Here is a 23,348-nt window from a genome sequence, read left to right as displayed (position 1 = left end):
TGTGAAATTATGAATACAACAGCTTCTAAATATCTGAGAGACTTGTATTTCAAAGTACTCCTCTCCTTCCTTTGGCTCTCATATTTATTCCTCCACCTGTTCTGCAGTGGTGCCTGAACCTTTGAGGGTATTATAGAGATGTCTTAGTGCTAAGCACTCCACTATTACTTTTTCTCAGCAGTTTGGTGAGTTTTGAGTCTCTCCAATAGTTCCTACTCTTTTTGCATGCCTGATGATGTTTTAGAAAACTGTGTGTGTGTGTGTGTGTGTGTGTGTGTGTGTTGAGGTAGGGACTCACTCTAGCTCAGGCTGACCTGGAATTCACTGTGTAGTCCCAGACTGGCCTCAAACTCACAGCGATCCTCCTACCTCTGCTCCTGCAGTGCTGGGATTAAAGGCCTGTGCCACCACGCCCAGTTGGTTTTCTTTTTAAAACTGGATTTCAGACATTGTGAATTTTGCCTTGTCATTTCCTGAATGTTTCTGTATTTGTATAAATATTCCTAAGCTCTCTGGACCACAGCTGTTATTTAGGACAAGTTTGGTCTTTTCTTAAAGTACTGTTGTTGTTGTTGTTGTTTTGAGGTAGGGTCTCACTATAGCCAAGGCTGATTTAGAATTCTCTTTGTAGTTTCAGGGTGGCCTTGAACTCAAGGTGATCCTCCTACCTCTGCCTCCCGAGTGCTGGGATTAAAGGCGTGCCTGACTACTTTTCTTAAAATTTGATAAGGAAGACTAAAGCACTGTTTGGTCCAGGGTTATTGCCTACAAATGCTTAGGTAATGCTGTCTTGAGTACTCTTCCAGTATTCCATGAAACATGATGTTTTTCAGGCTGATTGATGGGACTAGGTACTATTTCTAGCCCTGTGTAAATTCTAGGTACCATAATCTCTAATCCTTGTTGGTGGTTCCTTCTCCACCCTCAAATAGTGCCCACATGCCCAGTTTTATCCTGTGCAGGTCTGTTCTAGGTAAAGAAGGGAAATGAAAGAGATTTTACAAATGTAAAATTTGAGACTTAATCATGAGTGTTGCTATTCATTAATCAAGGTCCAAAGACAGGTCTGCTCCCCTGTGCCTGTTTCCCTGTCTGTTTTCCCTTTTAACACACCTACTCCTTGTTCTCCTTTCCCATACCTTCCTGTTAGTTCCAGTCATGTTGGACTTGAGAAAAATAATTACTACCTGAGGAGTTACCTCCTGGTCCTCTGTGTCAGCCCTCCAGTCTGCACCACTTCTTTTGAATCTTAAGAATGACTTCTAGGTTTTATCTGTTTTCATTCCCAGTGTATAAAGTCAAGCAGCTAACTTCATAACACCAAGGAAACTGACTTGGTTCTAGATGTGTTTTTATTCATGCTCTTCTCTCTTGCTCTTGAAAGACCTGTCCCCTGTCCTTATGTTCCATCCCAGGAATCTGAAAGCATATCTGTCTTACTAGAACTCCTATAGTTTTAGACAAATTACCCTATAATCTTCTGTGTCACCTGTGGTGAACAAACTAAAAAGTAATAAGCAAAGGCTATACTAAGGAACTGAACTTGACTTAAGACCTAAATTTATCAGGAGCATTTTCCCTCCTTGAAATAAGGATGGGGCGGGAGTGACAAAAAGACATACAACCATCTCTGAAACCATATTCTGCTATGGCTACCAGATCCTGTCTGAAAGCTCCAGTGGCTGATGGATCACAACCCCAACACTCATAACTCGATTTTGGAAGGTCAGTTAAGAAACTTTGGTAAGGCTTGCAGTTCAAGGCTGGTAAACATGGGGAGAGTCATATCAGATGAGGTCAAGTCTAGCTCTGGGCAGTAACCGTCATTTATTTGGTCAGAAGGTGAGCAAAGGTCTTTTGTTGATATTTGCTCCAATTTTGGAGTTAGTGAATTTTTTTTGTAATATTTCATGTGGTGTTCTCTAAACACATTCTTATTTCAAATTTGAGCTGGGATTGAGCCAGAAGAATAGGATAAGTAGGAATGAACAATTGAACACACATTTTAACATGTAGAGTCTTATACCAGCTAATTGATTGGGACCAAGAGTTGAATATTAGTAATGAACATTGACATATTATTTATTCATTCAATAAATATTGATAGACTTGTTTGATGATGTAAGCCACTGAGGGACAAAGATGAAAGTCGTTGTCTTCCCCTAAGCAGTGGCAACTATTGTAGATTCTCTGGAAGGGTTAGTACAGATCGCTCTGGTAGCCCAAAGGAGAGCACTTAAACAAGCCTTGGGAGGCAAGGGGTTGTAAAAGTGAAGATCCTGGAAGAAGTGATGCCCAAGCAGTGTTTGAAAAGGCCAATAAGAGGGCTGGAGAGATGACTTAGCAGTTAAGGCATTTGCCTGCAAAGCCGAAGGATCCCAGTTCGATTCGCCAGTACCCATGTAATCCAGATGCACAAGGTGGTGCATGCATCAGGAGTTCTTTGCAGTGGCTGGAGGCCCTGGTGCACCCATTCTCATTCTCTCTCTCTCTCTCTCTTTCTCTCTCTCTCTCTGTCTCTAGTAAATAAATAAATATTTGAAAAAAGAAAAGAAAAGGTGAATAAGAGCTGGTCAGATAGGAAAGTAAGGGGGAGGACATCCGTGCAAAAGGAAGCACAAGAGCACACCATGTCAGTGTATAGGAGGTGGGGTGAGTAAAGCTGAAAGGGAAAACAGCTCACACAAAACAAGGCCTAAAACATGACCTCCATTGAATGAGGAAGAGGAAGAAGCGATATAGAGGTACAAAAGAAAACACATACGTTCATTCAAGTTCCTCACTCACAGCATGTTTGCTGTTCATGGCTTCTGTTTCCATGCTCGCATGGCCAGCAGTAAGCACCATTCCCTCACCATCGGCAGGGTGCTGACCCGAGGAATATTGAAAAATGTATGTACGCCCCAATCACCAGCTCTGTCAGAAGTGTCAAGAGATTCTTAAGAGAATCCTTCTAAGAAAAACTTGTATCTATGGCATATAGTGTAGCAACCACTACAGAGGCAATGACTGGCATCGTGTTGAGTAATAATTTCAAGCTGATTGCATTTTCTCTGGAGAATGCTATGGAGAACGCAGATGGGGGCTTGGAGGAGGGGGTATGCACACGTGGACCCATTTGATGTACTAGGTGGCTATAAACAATCTCACCGGACTCCTCTGCGCGGCATGTAGCCTTCACAGGAGTACAGGGACTAGCCTGCCCCCCCCACCCCACCCCCCGCCCCGGGCTGTGGTCTGCTTCTGACTCTTCCAGAGAGATAGCTGTGTTCCAAAAGATAAACACCAGAGTGATGGGGAGCTTGCAAGAAAAGCAAAACAAGCCTCCTAGTTGGCGTTTTCGTTGTGTTCTCACATAGAATGTGGATGTGCTATTTCTGACTCTGGCGGATATAGCTTGAGACGTCAGGACAATGAGGGGGCTCTATGAGGGTGGGGAATGAGGAGCGTGTGGGATAATGGGGGTTCTTGCCGGCCTCCCCTCTTCTCTCCAGGAATGCTACACCTCTGAGACATCCCAGAGGCAGGCAAGGCTCCTAGCTAGTGCCCACTGTGCAGTGCCGCTCCTTGCCTGCTGCGAGGCGGGGTGCCAGCTCCGCGTTGGCAAGTGGTGCCAGATCTGGGATCTGTCGGCTCAGCGCCTCCGCTCCCACTTCTTTGGGAGCCTCAGAGTGGTGCGAGAAGGCGCGAAGCTCGTTCACTAACTCCAAGTTGACAGTGCCTCACTGTTGTTGCTGGCAGAATACGTACACCAACGCGGACAAGCTCCTAGAAGCAGCGGAGCAGCTGGCTCAGACCGGGGAATGTGACCCGGAGGAGATCTACAAGGCTGCCAGGCACCTGGAGGTGCGCATCCAAGACTTCGTGCGCAGGGTGGAACAGCGGAAGCTTCTCCTGGACATGTCGGTCTCCTTCCACACTCACACCAAAGAGGTAAGCAGTGAGAGGGCATGAGGCCCCACAGGCTTTGGGGGAGGGGGCGAGAAAAGGGGACTGATGTTGGACCAGCATCCTGAGGTTCTAGGAGATAGTAGCCTCCAAACATTGGTGATATTATTAACAATTAGCTCTGATAACCTCTATTTAGGCATTAGGGCAAAATTTCCTCCTATCCTCTGGAGAGAAGTAGGACTGGGGCGGAGGCTAGGGCTCTAGTAGAAATAACATTTAGTCTGCAGCTCGACAAATTTCAGGATCCTTAGCATAGGAATAGTGATCTGGAAAATAAAATATAAGAGTTAACAACAATGTTTCACCACACACCCCATTTCTCTTGCTGGCGACTTCCTACACAAATCAGTCTCACAGAACACTAATCGAGATGTTTTTGCTGCTACACAGAGGGTACAGAATTTGCACGTGAATTCTGATTTTATTTTACTGTTTTTTTTTTTTTTTTTTTTTTAAGCAGGGGATTCAGTCATCTTCCTAAGGTCTGTTGTATAGGGTACTAAAGTTGATGCTCACCTTGCCTGGAAGTGGGGTGACAGGCAGTAAAAGAAGACAGACTCAAGTGCCCTCCACAGAGTAGGAGGCCAGCTGTGCATAAATCTAGGAGAGAATCATTCACTGTGTGGAGAAAGGAGAGGGAGGTAGATGCTTGGCAGGACAGAGGTCCCCCAGGGGGAGGAGGAGGTGGCAGGCCTGTGATTGCTTTCCATTTCTGATTAACAAGGGGCACTCTGAGATTGAGTAAGTGGCCAGGAAGGAGGCCCATTTAGCATCTTGTGCGGTAACACCCTTGGCAGAGGAACTCATTTGGTATATGCGTGCTTGTGTTCCCCTAGGAATTTATTTTAATAGGGTATTAATTAAGGCTTGATTGCTACTCAGGAAAAAATATTAACCCTACTTAATTAAGTTGATTTTTTGATTTGGGGAGTGCATTAAAAAGCCTGACTTATGCCGGGCGCATGGTGGCGCACATCTTTAATCCCAGCACTCGGGAGGCAGAGGGTAGGAGGATCACCATGAGTTTGAGGCCACCCTTAGACTACAGAGTGAATTCCAGGTTGGCCTGAGCTACAGCAAGACCCTACCTCAAAAAAACAAACAAACAAAAAAAGCCTGACTTACTACTTCACAGGCTTTTCTGACACTTTGCAGAAACAAATGTGAATCATTGCAGTTTGCAGTGCCTATCAGAGAAAAACATGCAAGATAATGTTTTCTAAACTGAGATTTCCCCAGGCAGATGAAGGCCTGGTGAGCTCCCGGACCCTGGCTCTGCTTCCCCTCTGTGGGAGACCCACAGCCACTCTCTGATGAGTGTCTGTAAAGCAAGGGGATTATCTCTGATCCGGGGCTTCCTGCCTTGTTGTCTGTTGCTTGTGTTCTACTTCTCTGTTAATGACGGTCTCAGAAATCAAAGGCCCTTGGATTCCTCTTTCACTAGACACCTGTAGATGCAGAAGTGGAGTACAAATGAATAGGAGTCACACTCCCCACTCCTCACTCCTCAGAGGGCTTTGGAATTAAAGGCTGTGTGGGGAAGAGGTGGGCCAGGTCAGTTTCTATAGCAGTACCGCTCCACAAAGGGTGACCAGCATCCAGGAACCCTACCTATCTGGCTGCCTCTTCTTCTTCTGTACATGGAGCTAGAACACTGGGATCCCAGTCCAGATACTCTTCAAACCAAACACATGAACTAATGCAAGTCACATGCCTCTGGCCTTGGGTTCCCTCATCTATAAAAATAACTTGGTCAGATTTGGTACCCTAAAGACCTTTTTGCAAATATAAATCCAAGTTTCCTTTTTGCTGTGTCTTCTCTTGTTTATTAGATGCGGGTAATGATCATAATAAGAATGAAGCCTGAAGCAATGGTTAGACCTTAAGAAAGTGGCCTCTCCTGCCTACCCATTCCCAACAAGTGTGCCCAAGACCAGATAATCCCTCCCTACCATTAAGGAAATTGATAATGAGGTCTCCTTCCAGGTTCCACCTATGGCTCTGGATAAGGTGTGCCAGTCTAACCTCAGTTCCCTGAAGGTCTCTGCAGGCACTTCAGCAAACCCCAAGGAGTGGCCATAAAGCCAGACCCAGAAGAGAAATGTCCCCTCCATCAAGCAAGCACCAGTCACCTTGAGTCGTGGGTGCTTGGCCCCACTTCTGAAAGCCCTTGAAATCCTTTTCCTCCCTTACTCAGGGTTCCAAAGCTTCTCTCCCTCCCTCCCCCCTCCCTTCTTCTCTAGCTCTCTCTCTCTCTCACCCCCTCTTCTGCTTTGGATCCCTGGAGTCTTTCAGGACATTCCAAAGCTGTCTTCCTCTTTGCTTCGGAGCCTGCTAGTCTGCCCTGGCATGAAGTAAAACCTTAGCTCCAAGAAACTGATAGTAGTATAGAATAGTTCACTGGCCTAAGACTTAGCTTATTGTAGATACTTACATTGTAAGAACATTGTGAGTATGCACTGATAGCTTTTTAAAAAATATATTTTTTATTTATTTCAAGAGAGAGACAAAGAGAAAGAGGCAGACAGAAAGAGTGAGTATGGGCACACCAGGACCTTCTACCACTGCAAATGAACTCCAGACACATGTAACACTGTAATGTATCTGGATTTATGTGGGTATTGGGGAATCGAAACTGAGCTGTCAGGTTTTGCAACCAAGAGCTTTTAATTCCTAAGCCATCTCTCTAGCCCAGTTTTTTTTTTCTTTTAGTACCTGCTGCTTATCAGACACATCACCTCATTAATGCTCATGTAATCTTATATAGATTTTATTAACATAGTTTTGAATGAGGGATTTCAGAAATAATGTCTGAGTTTACAGTTTCTTAGTGGTTCAGCTGAGACTTCAGATGCCTTCCTAAATGCTGGCTGAATGTCTGTAATTCAAAAACTGAAATGATTTTTTTTGGTTGATTTTTGACTTGAGGGTGAGGTAGATTTCAGCTGAGAAATGTTGTCTTGCTAGGGTTCTTTGACAGTAGAGAAGTGATAAGCTTTCTGAAGGGGGGGGGAGAAGAATAAAAAAGAGAGAAGTTCCTTGTATCATATCTTTTCATCCACTCCAGTTCATTGACTTCAATTCTATAGACAATGGAAATAAAGAACATGGTGGGGAAATTTGATTTGCCAGCAAGAACTAGCAGAGCAAACTTCAGTGCTCTGATGACAGAACACTGGTGTTTGATTCTCCATATTATTTAATACCTCTTAAAATACCTGTTGAAACTTGCACCTTGCCAAGCATGGGTCTTCTCTGGTACTTGGCCCATCACCTTTGACTTCTCCGTACTTCTGTGAAAACATGTCTGTCTTTTTACTCATGGCAGGATAGCAGTGCTAGGTGATTCCATATTGCTAGGATTATTCTCCTTTCATACGAGGAGTTAGAGTGAGTGGAAAGAGAATTGCTTAGCTTTGATAATGGGGCCTTGGGTAATGCTGATAAATAGTTTACAGAGCCTTCCTACCTCACTGTGCTGGCTGCTGCTTTCTTCCTTCTTCATTTTCTTTCTTCCTTCCTTCAACAATTTGTTAAGTGTTTGCTGTAGTGCCAGTTGATGACAGGAGGAGATCTTCATGGAATAGAATAGAATGTTCCATGTTTGGTAGAGTTCCAAGTGGAAACTGAATATTCACTTCCATAAATGATTTAATCCAGACTTCCTGTGACTCCCCAGACTAAAGTTCATAATTTTACTTCTGTCTATGCCCCACATGAAAAGGTTAACTGTAACCAGAGTCAGAGTGGAAATGGAAGATATAAAAAGTCTCATTTCTCAGTAAACTGCTTAACCCTATGGACTATGGTTTGTGACTCCACCTTAAGAGTCTACGGGTTAAGCTGGGCGTGGTAGCGCATGCCTTTAATCCCAGCACTTGGGAGGCAGAGGTAGGATGATCACTGTGAGTTCGAGGCCACCCTGAGACTACATAGTGAATTCCAGGTCAGCCTGGGCTAGAGTGAGACCCTACCTCAAAAAACAACAACAAAAAAAAGTGTCTACAGGTTAAAAAGGATCCTTTCCTCAGTGTCCGTCACTCTTGAATAGTTAGAGGTCATGTAAGTATTTTATACTGAGTGATTTGTTAAATTATAGTGTATCTATGTAGTAAAATGCTACACAGTCACTATAAATCACCCGGCCAAAGATCATTTATGACATGAGGAAGGGCTTGTGGTAAAACCATCCAGCATTTTGATCACACACACACACACACACACACACACACACAAAGACTAGCAGTGAATATGCCAAGAAATTAAGAATGTTATGGATGATATACTTTGTATGTATTTCTAATTTACAAGTTTTGTCTATATTTTTCAATTTTTACTTTATAATCATAAACATTCCCAATCAGTGTTATTCTTGAAAAAAAAAAAGAAAAGAAAAGAAAAAAAAACCTTTTGGGGAGATGCTGAGGCTAGAACCCAGGGCCTCATGTACACTTGGCAAGCACTTCTACCTCTGAGCAATACCCCCAGTCCTCAAAAATCACAATTGTGTTATCATTCAAAGTCATTGATTTTCTTATGGGACTTCATAATATATACACTTTACTCCCGTAGCCCCCTTCCTGGTGACCCTCTTTCTCCCACACTAAGCCCCCTTCTGCTTTCATGTCACATGTGTTCTGTTACCCTCTTTTGTCCTTCTAAGTGGGGTTATGTGAAACTAAAGCTTCCACACAACAAGAGAAACGATCAGCAGAGACACAGCCTGCAGCCCAGGAGAAAATCTTTGCCAGCTATCCTGCAGGCAGAGTGAACTTAATAAAGAGGGGGCAACAGTGTGCTTGGGGCCTTCTTAGCAGACTGTGCTGAACTTTGAATATCTTCTTTTTGTCTGGTGCAACAGGGGCAGCTGGCAGTTTGCTGGTCTGGAGAACTGAGGAAGGTGAAGGGAGCAGTGTCCACCAAAGTGCTCGTTCTCTTCCTCCAGGGACGAGGCGTGGCAGCATGTGTCCTCCGCTCTGTAGAGACGCTGCATAGAAGCCTCTTTACTTCTGTGTTTCCATGGATATGCTGCAGTCCCTGGGCTTTCAAAAGACCAGATTTTAGATATTTTTACAAGCAAGCGCCTTTAACCACTGAGCAACCTCTCCAGCCTAGATTTTGGATATTTTTGTAGCAAAAATGTGAGCGCTAACAAAGGAATGTGGCCAGAGTCACCAACTTTAGCTCTTAATTAGCTAGCTTTATTAAATACTCACTTTTCTTTGTTTCTCACCTTGTGAAATTATTCTGACAAACTATTTCCTGAGTGTCGGAACACACACACCCACACCCACACATATTCCTCTATGCATTCTCTCCAGAACCAAAACTAACTTAATCTCCCAAAAGGGATGAAGGTCCCAACAGCCTCATCTTCTGTTTTAGTTGCTAAACTGTCATGGTATTTATTTAATAAAAGCTGGTGATCAATGCCAAAGTAAGACAACCTCTTTGTACATCTGATTTTCCATGGGTACTGGCAGATAAAACCTGGGCTGTCAGGCTTTACAAGCAAAAACCTGTTATCGCTGAGCCATGTCCCCATCAGCGCTGTCTTTGAAATGAGGAAGGAAGAGCCAGCATGGTGGCACACGCCTTTAATCCCAGCACTCGGGAGGCAGAGGTAGGAGGATCGCTGTGAGTTTGAGGCCACCCTGAGACTACATAGTGAGTTCCACGTCAGCCTGGGCTAGAGCGAGACCCTACCTCAAAACTCCTCTCCCCACCCCACCCAAAAAATAAAAGAAATGAGGAAGAAAGAGGTTTTCCTGGCAGTGATGGTGTTCCCTTCAGAATTCCTAAGGGTCAGTGAACTGTACCAGCACAGTGGCCACCCTACCTATCCCCTTCCCTCTTGCTTTTCTTGCTTGCCCTTTTCTTGGGCTATCTTGATCTCTAGGCAGGATGGGCTGTGAGCTGACTTTTTCTGGTCTCATCAGTTATAATATTAGGGCTACCCTTACATAGGTCACTCGAGGGCTGTCTTAACTACCCCTACCAAGGTTCTAGAAATTCTCAAATTAGACCTTCAACCCTAGAACTATTCTTGATGTAGGTTTTTGGAGTCAGAGTCACATGTGCTCTGGTAGAAAGGATGCTCAAAAGTATGGACCACACTACCGAGTACACAGCAGAAATGGGTAATAAGATCTAGAAAGGGATAAAACCCTGAGTTCTTTCTGGGAAATGTCAAGTAGATGGAGAAGATGTGATGCTACCTCGTTCTAGTCTAGCTGATTAGAGGGCATAGAGGAGTCTTCAAGGGGAAAGAAACTAAAAGGGAGAACAGTACAGAAAAATCTCAGAGTTGCTGCAGTCATGATCTTATCTACTTAGTTCTGGCAGTCATTGTTTGAAGTGATTTCTCATTTGGGCTACATGGTAATAAGTAATCTAGATTCTTGTCAAAGCAAAGTAGGTCTTCTTGCCAGCTCTAAATTAGACGGCACATACACAGAGACCTACAGGGCACTGAGAGAATGAGAAAAATATAGCATAAGGAATGGAATATTGACCCTCACCCACAGTTTAGCAGTACAAGTAGTAATTTCTGTCAACTTTATGATACAGGAGGAAGCCCCAGGGATGTTTATTCAAAATTATGAGCTCGCTGCCACCAGGAAGTGGCTATGAGCTTGCGGTCTCCTGGAATTAAAGAAGCTCTGTATTCAAGCTTTATAGGTTTTGTGCAGTATCTTAACATGGTATCACAGTTGTCCATGAACTGGTACTAAACTCATCAGACTTTGGTTATCTTGGTGTCAAATCCATTCCTGCAAGTTTTTTTTTTTTTTTTAATGCAGTCTGACTTGTCTATAAATTTCCTCTCTCTGCTAGTTTTTTTTTTTGGGGGGGGAGGGGTGTCCTATAAGAACCCTGAGTGTATCTTTTCTGACAGCCAGGTGAAGACTTCCAGTTTTAAAGTAAGCACCACACTCATCTTCTGTAAGAATTTTCAAAGAGTGGTTTCCTGGGCTGGATAGATGGCTTAGCAGTTAAGGCACATGCCTGCAAAGCCTAAGGACCCTCATTCGATTCTCCAGGTCCCACATAAGCCAGATGCGCATGGTAACACATGCATCTGGAGTTTGTTTGCAGTGGCTAGAGGCCTTGGCTGTAAAGGAACTCCAGATGCATGTGCCACCTTGTGTGCACATCTGACTTTACATGGGCACTGGGGAATTGAATCTGGATCCTTAGGCTCTGCAGGCAAGTGCCTTAACCTCTGAGCCATGTCTCCAGCCCTCTTTATAAATTTCTAGGAGTCAGTGTTTAACTGCTTAGAAGGAGTATGCAGGGCTTTTCCTTTTCTGAACTAATATTTATCCCTTCCATTCTGTCATTCTTCCTAATCTCTCAAAAGTGAAAGATCTCTTTGCTCTAACAGACCTGCATGTAGGTTTCTAAATCACTGGGTGTGTTCCTGTCCTTGGGCAGTGTCAACACTACTGGAGTAGATGACAATAATGAGTGAGCAGTGAATGTAAATATAGAGACCCATAGACTCTAATACCCATAGGTATGCTAATGAGGACAGTCTGACTTTGCACTGACTGGCCCAGCATTCTTGCCCTTGCTCCAGTGATTCCACTGGTTCTGAATGGGAGTCTCTGTTCTCTCCCCAACAGCTGTGGACATGGATGGAAGACCTGCAGAAGGAGATGTTGGAGGATGTCTGTGCAGACTCTGTGGATGCAGTCCAGGAGCTGATTAAGCAGTTCCAGCAGCAGCAGACTGCCACCCTGGATGCCACACTCAATGTCATCAAGGAAGGCGAAGACCTTATCCAGCAGCTCAGGTCAGCGCCTCCCTCTCTGGGGGAGCTCAGCGAGGCCAGGTCAGCATGGGCAGTGCTTCACAATGGGAAATGCCTCGGGCTAGACACAAGATAAGTCCTGTCCCTGTCTTGACTTAGCCACGTCCCACTTTGTGGTCTTGTGTGAGCTTCTGTTTTCTTCATCTGTAAGACATATAAATGCCTGCACCATATACAACTTGAGTTTGGACCACGGTAGTAAATGGGAAAGCTCTAACAGTGCACAGTTGGTCACTCAAGATTATATATTCATTCAACAATCAATAAGGAGCTTAAGTACAGCAAAAACAGCAAATAAAGAATAACATTTCCACTAAGAGTGATACTATTTTAGCCATGTGGAGAAACAGACATGGAATGTAGTGTTTCCTGACATCTAATCTTGAGCTGAACTCTGGTGCTGTGGTCATCACTTTTGCAAACATTTGATTTTGGGTCTCTGGGGATGTAGAGAAGGTGTCATCTCCCACATAGTTTTCAATTACCCTCTTATGACCTCTCCACAATTCCTTGCTGCCCCAAAATAAAACTCCTGTGTCAATCTAAACATAAACAACTGAGAGAAAAAAATCTTATAGAAAGGCCTGTATTTGTTTAGAGTTACCTACACCATTACTTCCTTCCTTTTGGCATCTACATCTACTTAGAGCTGACAAGGGCATTGGCTTCAGTGATAAAAGTGTCACCAAGCCTTGGGCAAGCCCTCATCAACCAGTCTCATGTCCAGGTGCTATGTAAATAGGATTTGATGGCGCTAATGATGCCTGCCCTTGGGGACTTGTTCCTATCCCAGAATCACCAAGTGCTGGGACCTCTGCCAGCTGTAGACAGAAATAATCTCATCAACAAGTCCCAGGCCAGCCCTCGGGCCTGAGGGAATTACTTCAATTGGAGGGAGTTTTTTTTCCCCACTTACACCAGTTGTCCAATTAAATAAACAATGAGAAATTACCTTCAGGAGGCCTTGGCATGTTTTTCCATTGGAAATTAATCATTTCTATTCTAAACATGCACATGAGATGCTCTGAATCTTCCTATTGCATACTAACAAGACAGCCTCTGCCTGTCCCCCCCCCCATTCATCTTCATGAATATATAACATATGACAGTTTTGTCTGCCTACCCAGGAATCTCTTCTGTCATTTGCTTCTAAAGAAAAGTATAACGAGTGGGCAGTGCTTGGCCTCTCTGGGCTTCAGCTGCTCTGTCTATGTAATTAAGGGTTCATTCTAAGATCTCTGTCAGCTGTAGAATTTTGTGAAGGTTTTGTGTTATCTCTTCTAATACTTTTCATAAGCTTGACTGGCTCTGTAGGGCTGGGCCTGTAGATGTCATGTGCTTTTCACAGCTGGCAGCCTTGCACAGTGCGGAAGGGCTTCAGACTAACTGGTGATGGTAAAGGCAGTGATGTGAGTAGTGCCTGTTCCGTGAGTTTAATTCCATGGATTTTAGTGAGAACCACAAGTGTGTGTCTGAGAACCACACCAGTAACATCCATTCATCCACTGGCCTGACTCTAGCAGCGGCTCCCCTCCTGGACATCAAAATCTGTAAAAGACAAGGAAGTAAGTGGGCCTAAGTGGACATTGGTGCAATACCTCTTCACATCCCAGAAACGCACCTTCTCTATGTCTTCAGGGTTCTTCTGATACTCTTCCCTGGAGTGGCTAAGGTGGTTTTGACATCATCTCTGTGATTCCTAGCGAATGTGACGCTGGCAGAAATGCAGCACAGCATGATGGTAATCATTCTTTTCCTTCTGGAAGCTGTGTGAGAGAACAGCCCGATTCTTCCAAACTCAAAGCCCACAACAAGTACATAGTGGACAATATTCACTATGCCTCTTTCTTTTTATGATTGGGGTGTTCTTGTGATAGTAGCGGTAGGAACCATGACTGTTACATGCTCAAGTGGACCAAGGGGAAGAAGTAGGCTAAAGCCTAGGCTAAAAGGACCTGACTTCCAGAATATTTGCCAATGAGATAATTCAAAAGTAGTAATTTTCCCCCTTGTCTTTGAACCCTTAAATTGGGTAAGAAACCAAGGTGTCACAGGGTACTGAAAATGCCAGTCCATTTCAGGTTTTAGGGCTCTTAGTCAGGGCCCTTTACAATCTGAGCTTCATAAGCTCTCGGTTTCCACTTCATTTCTCTGAGCAAGACGATCTCTTTATATCTTGGTTCCCCTCTGCAATGTGTCACTTCCCCTTACTACTTCTATATAAGCTGTGCTAAAAGAACACCCCTCTCCCTTCTGCCTGGCTATGTTCATCCATTCCTTTAACTCCCCCCCCCCCAAAAAAAAAAAAACCATCCTCTCTAAAACCCATATCCATTGTCCTACCCTCGGTGACCTGGCCTTACTCTTCCAGGTTGCCTGTGCCCCAGTGAACAGCTTACCTTGTGTCCTTTGAGGATTAGTAGTGGTTCATATAGCATGTTCTTGATCATAGTTCACACACATTGCCTACTTCACAGCAAACCATGAAATGAGCAGGGCAGGGAATGTTAAGTCCACTTTATAAGAGAGATAGCTGAGATTCAGGAAGATGACCTCCTAAGGCCACCAGCCTATATATGTTAGAGCAGGGACCCAAGCCAAGTGTGCAGGTCCAGTTCCCATGCTTTCCTAACTGTAGCATGAAGTCTGTTTGGGGACACCAGCCCACAATGGTAACATGGCATTGCAAAGTAGGCAGATAATTGTGATAGTTATGATGCCATCCTCTTTTATCTGGGGAGGTAAAAGTATGAAGTATTTGTTTTTTTATATTTTGTTTACTGTTATCTGATTGTATATATGCATGTATGTTTGTATGTTTATTTGTTTGTTAAGATCATATCTTGTACTACATGTGTATGGAACCATTCTGTTTCTCCAATGTTTTATGCTTTGTTGAGCCCTTACCATACCTCAGTTCACTTTTGATTCCCTTTATAATTCTGTTTGAAGGTGGGAGAACAGTGAGTAATATGTGAATTCAAACGAGGATCTTGGGTCTCCCTATTAAGAAGATGGTGTTAGGCATACAGAGGTGTTTGATAAGTTTCTGTTGACTGAATGGCTCACCTGATTCACATGTACACTGCTCAGATAAGAACTACCTATGCCTTATATCACTTTTAACTTGGCAAGGCCTCCTGTTCACTTCCCCTGCTCTGCCACAGGGACTCGGCTGTGTCCAACAACAAGACACCTCACAGTAGCTCCATCAGCCATATCGAATCAGTCCTGCAGCAGCTAGATGATGCTCAGGTACAGATGGAAGAGCTATTCCATGAGCGGAAGATCAAGCTGGACATCTTCCTGCAACTGCGAATCTTTGAGCAGTACACTATTGAGGTAAAGGGGAGTGAGGGGGAGCAGGGGAGGGGAGAGGAGAGGGAGATGTAAGAAAATCACCTCTAGGCCAAAGATACAGCTGCCTCCATAGTGTGGTAACATAAGGAGATCAGAGGGATCACGTATCAAGATATATTTTTAGAGCTCAAAAAAACCGCATTACCCTATGATACATTCCTTCCAGTCCCCCCATCCCTACTGATAAGCAGAGCCCTTCTGTTTTGCTTCCTGTCTGAGGATCACTTCACTGGCAAGCTCATTGCACTTTTTCTTGGTACTTTAGTTCCTAAAAGACTGGGGAATTGGTTGGTTGGTGTCTAAAGGAAGAGTCATGGAGTTCCGTGGCTTTGTGAGGGGGGATGTAAGTTAGGCAGCCTCCTCAGCTGATGAAGTCACACTGCAGTCAAGAAGTCAGAAGCTACAGGAAGGAATGCCCTCTTAGTGACCTCTGTCTATGAAGAAAGCCACTCTATGGCCCTTTGTTGCTGTGCCTAGCTTGTGATCCCAGCACTCAGAGGCAGAGGCAGCCTGTGTTAAGGCCATTTGTTGCTTTACCATATACTCTTCAGCTCACTTATGCAGTCTTTTTCGTACCAATTAATAATATCTTTCTCACATAATGCCCAGCTTTTAATATTTTTTGCTTTGAAGCAGTAATTTAAGAGCCAGACCAATATATAAAGAATATATAAAACATGGAACTTTTCCTTTTAAGGATGGTAATGGATTATTTTAAAGGCACTCATGACTAATGTATCTGACAAAGAGCCAATTCTTCGCCTCAGTTTTTTTTTTTTTTTTTTTTTTTTTTTTTTGAGCAGTAGGAATGGAACCCAGCACACATATAAGCTAAGCAAGTGTTCCACCACAAAGCTATTTATCTAGCCTTCCCTGTCTTTTCTTTTAAACCTTATTTTGCATTCTAAAAAATCTCTATGAAGTTAGAGCTTTTGAATTTATGGTACCAATATTCCTTGCATTTATGGGACTCCCATAAATACTCCCAACTATACTTGTTAAGAAAAAAAAAGTTCCATGAAATTGGTTGTAAAGGAAAATGATATTTTAAAATTTGTATTGAGAATCTTAATGCATGAACCATGAACATGATGTAATTTGGTAGTATTCCTATCCTATTATCCTCTTTTGTCCCTCCTAAAAAAATCATCTTTAAATGTCAAAAATTACAATATCCCAATAATCCTAATGAACTTGGGACCTGAAAATTATCTTGGAAATAGCTGCCCTTTTCCTCAAATATGGAACCAAAAATATTCAAGTTCCAAATCTTAAATGTAAAAGAAAAGATGTATTGAAGGTGGTCATCTTTCTATCCCTTACCATCCTCTCAGCTTTTTGTTGTGAGCTTACCTCTACACTTGCCTCTATGGAGCCCTGTAAAGTTTGACTTCAACATTTCATGTTCCAAAAATAAAAAAAAAAAAAAGTAGGCTGGGATTGTAGCTCAGTTGTGTATTTGCCTAAGATTTTCAAGGCTCTGGTACCACCACAGAAAAAGACATACTCTAGCCAGGTGTGGTGGCGCACGCCTTTAATCCCAGCACCTGGGAGGCAGAGGCAGGAGGATTGCTGTGAGTTTGAGGCCACTCTGAGACTCCATAGTGACTTCCAGGTCAGCCTGAGCTAGAGTGAGACCCTACCTCAAAAAACAAAAAACAAAAACAACAACAACAAAAAGAAAAAAACATGCTCTAAAGGTACTTTCTGGGCAATTTCTGGAATAAAGGAAAATATAAGTCTAAAAAACCTAGACCTTAATTATTGTTACAACTAATTCCATATATTTAACTAGATTTAACTTACACTTTTCATTTTACTTCAGCACTAAAAAGAGTTTCAAATGGCTAGTAGTATTAAAAAATATTTTGAAAGAGCCATAGTTGAACCTAAAGATATTGTCATGTAGTGTAGAACTTCACAAAGATGAGGCACAAGAGTGATCCAGGAGAGAAGCAGCATGTAAGTCATTACTCAGTTGTAATTGGGAGTGAGCCTCAGAATTAAAGAGATTATATTTGATGAACGTGGAGTCAGTCGTCCTTCCTGAGCACTGCTTACTCTGCTGGGAATGAATCTGGCCCAGGAGGGAGGGTGTTAACTGCCTTGGTGACATTGCTGCTGTGCACTTTACTCTCTCATCACTTTCTGTCCACATCAAAAGATGCGTCAGGGAACGAAAACCACTGGAGGGTTGGATATCTAAGTCCTATTTGATCACAAGGCTATGGTGTAGCGGTCAAGAGTTGTTGGTTTAGTCCTCAAGTGGGTCATCTGGCTCCATTTCAACATGAACTATGCCGTTGATGTGATCAGAGCCATCAGCAGCAGAGATTTTCAGAATTCTGAAAAACAATCCAAAGCCTTTGTAAAAAACGTAGTTTTAAATAGCTATAAGTGTAAATCAAATACATTAAAAATTAGACTCTATCTAGATGTTGCAGTGGGGAGCTTGGTATTTAAATAAATAGAATGTGCATCCCACAGCCTATGTACAAAATTCCCCTTCCCAACCCTAATACTGGACGACAACTTGGAAAACTTGATAAGCAAATATGAGGAAGTAGTTCAAGGGCCTGATGAAGTGAAGATAAAAATACTGATTTGATTCTGCATTTTCTGGTACAGTGTATGACATTCAAATTTCAAAGGGGTCTTGTCCCCATCTGGGAAAAGGCCAAAAGCTGGGTGAAATGTTGCATCTAATCTTAGGTAGAATTGGAAATCCTGCCAGACCTATGGAAAAGTTCTGCTTCAAGTCAGATTGTATGAAGTTATTTTTAAGGGTGATGAGATTATTTCAAATACCAACTATGCTTCAATGTGGGGATGAAGAGAACATTCCTAGAGAAGCTTCAGAGTGTGAAACTGAGGGAGGTTCTGTAAAAAGAGCCACGTCAGAGCTGACATAAGCCAGAACAGCATCCATGCTCAGGGGACCTATAGCTATGGTTCTGTTTCTGAAGGAAGGTATTTGGTGGACATACTCCAAGTTCCTAGGGATTATGGAAAACCAGAGAAGGCCTGCTACCCTGACATCTGGGAGATCCGAGCATGACCTCTCAACTATTTCACAATGGCTGAGAAGAGGCAATTAATTTAAATATTAGGATAGCACAGGTTGCTGCCCCATTCTCCTAGTCAAATAATGATATGCATGACCTGCCCATTCAACCTGTAGTGAGATCATAGGGTACCCATATAAAGTGAAACATCCCATATTTTTTAGGCAGGTATTCAAGACCAGAATTGCAGCTGCATTCCTAACATATCTTCTAGGATTTCTTGGTAGTAGACAGAAACCCAGAATGGAACATGATATCCTACAAATATTTTTCTGTAGGATTAGTCTCCCTAATGAAAGACATATAGATGATTAAAATAGTTCACCAAGTGTTCAGGATATTTATTCTTGTTAAAACACACAGTAACTGTTTTCTTTGATGCTTTCTTGTATTTCTAAGTTTTCTACAGTTAGAATAATCAGGAAATAAAAAATATTTGAGTTGTTTTTATTTGTGTGTGTGTGTCTCTGTGCATATGTGTTCATTGTGTGTGATTGTAGGCATGCGCATGTCATGGCATTCATGAATGGAGGTCAGAGGACAATTTCTAGTGTCAGTCTTCATCCTCTACCTTATTTTCTGAGGCAGCACCTCTCCTTGTGGCATCTCTTTGTTTGCAAGCTTTTGGGACACTTTCCTGGCTCTGTCTCCTTTCTCACTGTAGGCACACTGGGATTACAGGAGCCTGTGAAGGCTTCTAGCTTTAATGTGGGGTCTAGGGATCCAAACTCAAGTATTCAGTTATGTGGCAAGCACTTTACGTGCTGAGCCATCTCCCCAGCCCAGCCAAAAAGAAAAATTTTAGACATGAGACTAGGCTAGTGGCCTACAAATATTTTTTTATTATGTGCTGTCTCAATAAAATAGTTTTGAACTTGCAACCCCCTACACACATGTATGTTTATAAATTATAAAAATATCTGTCACTGACTAATAGTCCCAAAACTCTATATGCCATTTAACTTTTTCATTAAGTGTTATGATTTCAGATTTTAAATACTCTTACATAATTTCCAATAATAATTATTATTTACCTATTTAACTTAGTTGATTATATTGTCATTGTTTATTTAGCCAATAATGGGACTAACAGGGTTTAGAATTTTAATCATAATGACAGCAATGAAAAAGAACTGAAATTGGCCACCAAAAGTAGCTATCCATGTGGTGTATTGAATGTCAAGACTCATTAATTTTAACATTTTGCAATATGTTCTTAAATTATTTTGCTAAGAATTAAAACAACTAGAATGAATTTCTTTACTGCCAAGTCCTTTTGTTTTTCCAGAAGTTTCTTTAAATATCCCCAAAGAACTTTATCTAGCTATTTAAATATTGTAATTCTTCAGATAAGTGGTATGTATTTCTAAAACAGAAAGAAATGCTATGATAAATTTAAATAATTGGTTTTAAAACTCACTGATCTAATAATTTGACAGATTAATGAACAGAAAGAAACTTAGCATTGTGATGGACAAGGTGAATAAATGACTATGTACATTTATTTTCTTTTAGTTTTACACTGGTAACCTGTGTCAACACACAAACCCATTGTATGTGCAGAACCTCTTTTCATGCAGTGAGGCAGTCTTTCAGCTGGAATATGTCTTTCCCTGTCATCTAGCACTTGTTGGCCAATGGAGAATGTTTAGTTTTTAAGTTTTCTCATTTTAATAGATGCCAAGTCCTCTTGTTTTTCTATATAGTCCTTAAAATAGCCACAGTGGACTTTATATAGCTATTTAAATAAATATTTTAAATCTGCAGATAGATTATGTATATTTCTAAAACAGAGGAAAATGCTATGGCACATTTAAACAGTCTTTTTAAACTTCACTAATCTCATAACAAAAAATAATAGATGGGCTGGAGAGATGACTTAGCATTTAATGTGTTTGCCTGTGAAGCCTATGGACTCATGTTCAAGTCTCCAGGTCCCACGTAAGCCAGTTGCACGGTAATGCAAGCACACAAGGTCACACATGCCTCTGGGTCTTTCCTCTCCACTACTAGTTGGAATGAGATTGAACATTAATCTATGTAAGAAATGTAGTATTGCTTAGTATATATAACCACCATTTGCTGAGAAGTAGTGTTGTGTTGTAATCAAATATGTAGTGCTTTGAGTTAGACTCAAAGTTTGGATCTGTTTCATTAACTTTACAAATTGGGTATCCATTAGCAAGTTACTGAAACTTTTGAAGGCTTAGTTTCCTCATATGAATAGTGAGGTTAACAATACTTTCCTGGCCATAGTGTTCTTTGGATAATTTAACAGATTAATTCATGTTAACTTTTTAAGCAGATTTCAAGCACGTAATCAACACCTAATAGATTGTAGTCAGCATTATTAACGTTATTATGCGCAATGCATTTTCATTATGTGTATGTGCGTATGTTTATATTTGTTTCTAGATTTTTAGCTACTATACATCCCACATTACACTTCCCACTGTTTCTCTCCTCATCTGTTTTGTTACTGAGTCCTGTCAGAAGATCTCTGTATGGGAGCATCTGCTATAGAGTATGCACAAAACACTTGTTCTTGCCAGGCAAAGACCAGGACACTCTCTGCTATAGCATTGTTCCCTCTTTTCACACCCCAGAACCAGATCACAGCTATGTCTCTTGTTTATGGCAAAGTACACTAGGGAACCAGAGAATTCTGCATGAGTTAATATTACCTTTTATTGAGTAATTTGGCAAAGTGAGTGAAAATGATCACCAACCTCTCAAACAAAAATGCCCCACTTGGGGGATGGAGAAATGGCTTAGTGGTTAAGTGCTTGTTTGTGAAGCCTAAGGACCTGGCTCAAGGCTATATTCCCCAGTACCCACATAAGCCAGATGCACAAGGTGGTGCATGCATCTGGAGTTCATTTGCAGTGGCTGGAGGCCCAGGTGTGCCCATTCTCTCTCCCTCTGTCTGCCTCTTTCTCTTTCTTTTGCTCTGAAATAAATAAATAAAAATCAACAATTTTTAAAAATGCCCTACTCTAGGAAGGCAATGAATATATTTTTTCTTACAATAACGAATGTGGCTTGATATTTATATAAGGCCATAAACAATTTATTGATCTAGCCAAAGAACAGATGATTAATTTAAAAGATTCGACTGAAATAAAGGAAATGAAATGGCCATGATTATTTTTAGGAAAATAAGATGACAGGAAGGGTATAGCTGGTACTTCTTTCATGTGAAAATAACAAACAGAGCCAGCTCTTGGAGCCTCCTTGTTGCTGTAACACCATGGTTGAGAGTGCACTTGGTAGTTGAACACAGCTCTGCCCTCATCATCTCTGAGCCTGGAAGGAAAGCGACATGAGTTCCCAAAGCTTTAACTTCCTCTAGAATTGATCTGAAGAGCAAAGACTTAATTTTATTCCTTATCTCACAATGCATACATAGCTCAAAGTAAAATGGTTTCTTTAACCATATCATCATCACCACCAAATACCGGGGGAGGGGGGGGGACTGCTGTGAGATTTCCAACTTTGCAGGTGATCATAGAGAACTAAGTTGGTGAGAACAGACCTTAGGAAGCAGGTGACAAGGACAGTGAGTTTCGATTCAGACAGGTACAGAAAAAAAAACCACTTGTAGAAGAGGAGCTCATATCTTCTCTGAACATAACTACTGGGGAGGAGAGAAAAACAGAAATGGGGGGAGCCAATGGAGAGGACACTAAAAACAGAGCCAAAGTTGGCTACAACTCGCATCTAGCAATTTTCTAACAGCATAAGATTGGATTTTGTGAATCTAGTTTGGTAAAAAACACTTGGGCTTCTTTTTATTTTATTTTATTTTTTTAATATTCTTATTTGCAAGAGAGAAGAAAAGAAATGAGAGGGAGAGACAGAATGAGCAAATCAGGGCCTCTTGCCACCGCAAACAAAACTTTGTACATATGGCTTTACGTGAGTACTGGGAATCAAACCTGGGCCAGCAGGCTTTGCAAGCTAACACCTTTAATGCCTTTAACCACTGAGCAATCTCTCCAGCCCTCACACTTCTATTTAAAGTGAGCTTTCTCATTTCCCACTGCCCTTTTGACCTCTTAAAAAAATAAAGTCTTAACTGCTTGTCAAGTTTCCCTTTTGCTACCTCCAGATCAGCTAATTGTTAGGATGGAAATATGACCAGAGTATTGATGAGAAAAAGTACTCATATTCTAAAACTCTGATTCAGGAATGTGAGACAGACGGAGGTCCCTAGAGTCATGAGGGACCCCTGAGCAGGGGAGCCTATAAGAAAATATTTGAAGAGGAAGAAAACAAAAGAGGCTGAAGGAAGTTGAATGCCTCTGGGAACCATCTGCTCCTCCTTTTATTTGTGTGATTCAGGACTCACTTCAAGCTTTACCAAATTCTCCCCAAATGGCATTAACTCACCAATTCATTCCTAGTGCAGTTTCTGCTCTTCAGAGTCTTTTCTCTGTGAGAGCAAATTCACCCATGACCCATGAAATAATCTAATAATAATCATCCTGAGAAAGAGCTCTGGGTCTGAGGGGCCATGGAGTTCTTGAAGGTGATTTGTTTTCTGAAGGATGGATGAGACATGGACACATTGGGGGAGAACAGAAGCAGTTCAAAGCCATTGGACCAAGAAGGTGGCCAGCATGGCTGAGTTCTCTCCCAAGGTCAGCAGCAAACCAGGTGACTAATTCTTAGCAGAAGAACATAGGGTACACTTAGAAAGCTAGGCTTGCTCTCTAGCAGCAAACCAAACTGCAGGTTTTAAATGTTTTTTTTTTCTTTCTTCCCTTCCATTTCTCTCCATTCCTTTCATCTCTCCTTCCTTCCTTTCTTCCTTCCCTCTCCTCCTGACAGGGTCTCACTGTGTATCCCAGGCTAACCTCAAAGTTAGAGACCTACCTACCTCTGTTTCCCAAGGGCTGTTACAGGAATATGTAACTACACCTAGAATGATTTTTTTTCTTTGAAAATAAAAAATTATGAGCCGGGTATGCTAGTGCACACCTTTCATCCCAGAACTCAGGAGATAGAGGTAGGAGGATCGCCATGAGTTTGAGGCCACCCTGAGACTACATGGTGAATTCCAGGTCAGCCTGGACTAGAGTGAGACCCTACCTCGAAAAACCAAAACAAACTAATAATAATAATAACCTGTTGTATGCCAGCCTTGTACCTAG

General features: G+C 42.1%; 1 protein-coding gene across 17 annotated transcripts in view; it reads left to right on the top strand.

Annotated features, from left to right (window-relative positions):
* Kalrn (kalirin RhoGEF kinase) overlaps positions 1 to 23,348 on the top strand; it is a 724,529-nt gene that overhangs the window by 357,160 nt on the left and 344,021 nt on the right. For 15 of the 17 annotated variants that reach the window (XM_045147193.1, XM_045147198.1, XM_045147191.1 and 12 more), the window contains exons 11-13: positions 3,742 to 3,933; positions 11,580 to 11,788; positions 14,935 to 15,109. In XM_045147193.1, coding sequence (XP_045003128.1) covers positions 3,742 to 3,933; positions 11,580 to 11,788; positions 14,935 to 15,109 — 576 coding nt within the window. The remainder of the gene's footprint in view (positions 1 to 3,741; positions 3,934 to 11,579; positions 11,789 to 14,934; positions 15,110 to 23,348) is intronic. The other 2 variants (XM_045147196.1, XM_045147195.1) reach the window with 1 other exon arrangement.

Source organism: Jaculus jaculus, chromosome 4, assembly GCF_020740685.1.
Source record: "Jaculus jaculus isolate mJacJac1 chromosome 4, mJacJac1.mat.Y.cur, whole genome shotgun sequence".
Taxonomy (NCBI): Eukaryota; Metazoa; Chordata; class Mammalia; order Rodentia; family Dipodidae; genus Jaculus; species Jaculus jaculus.
Note: the sequence above shows the minus strand (reverse complement) of the source record. Positions and strands in the feature narration are given on the sequence as shown.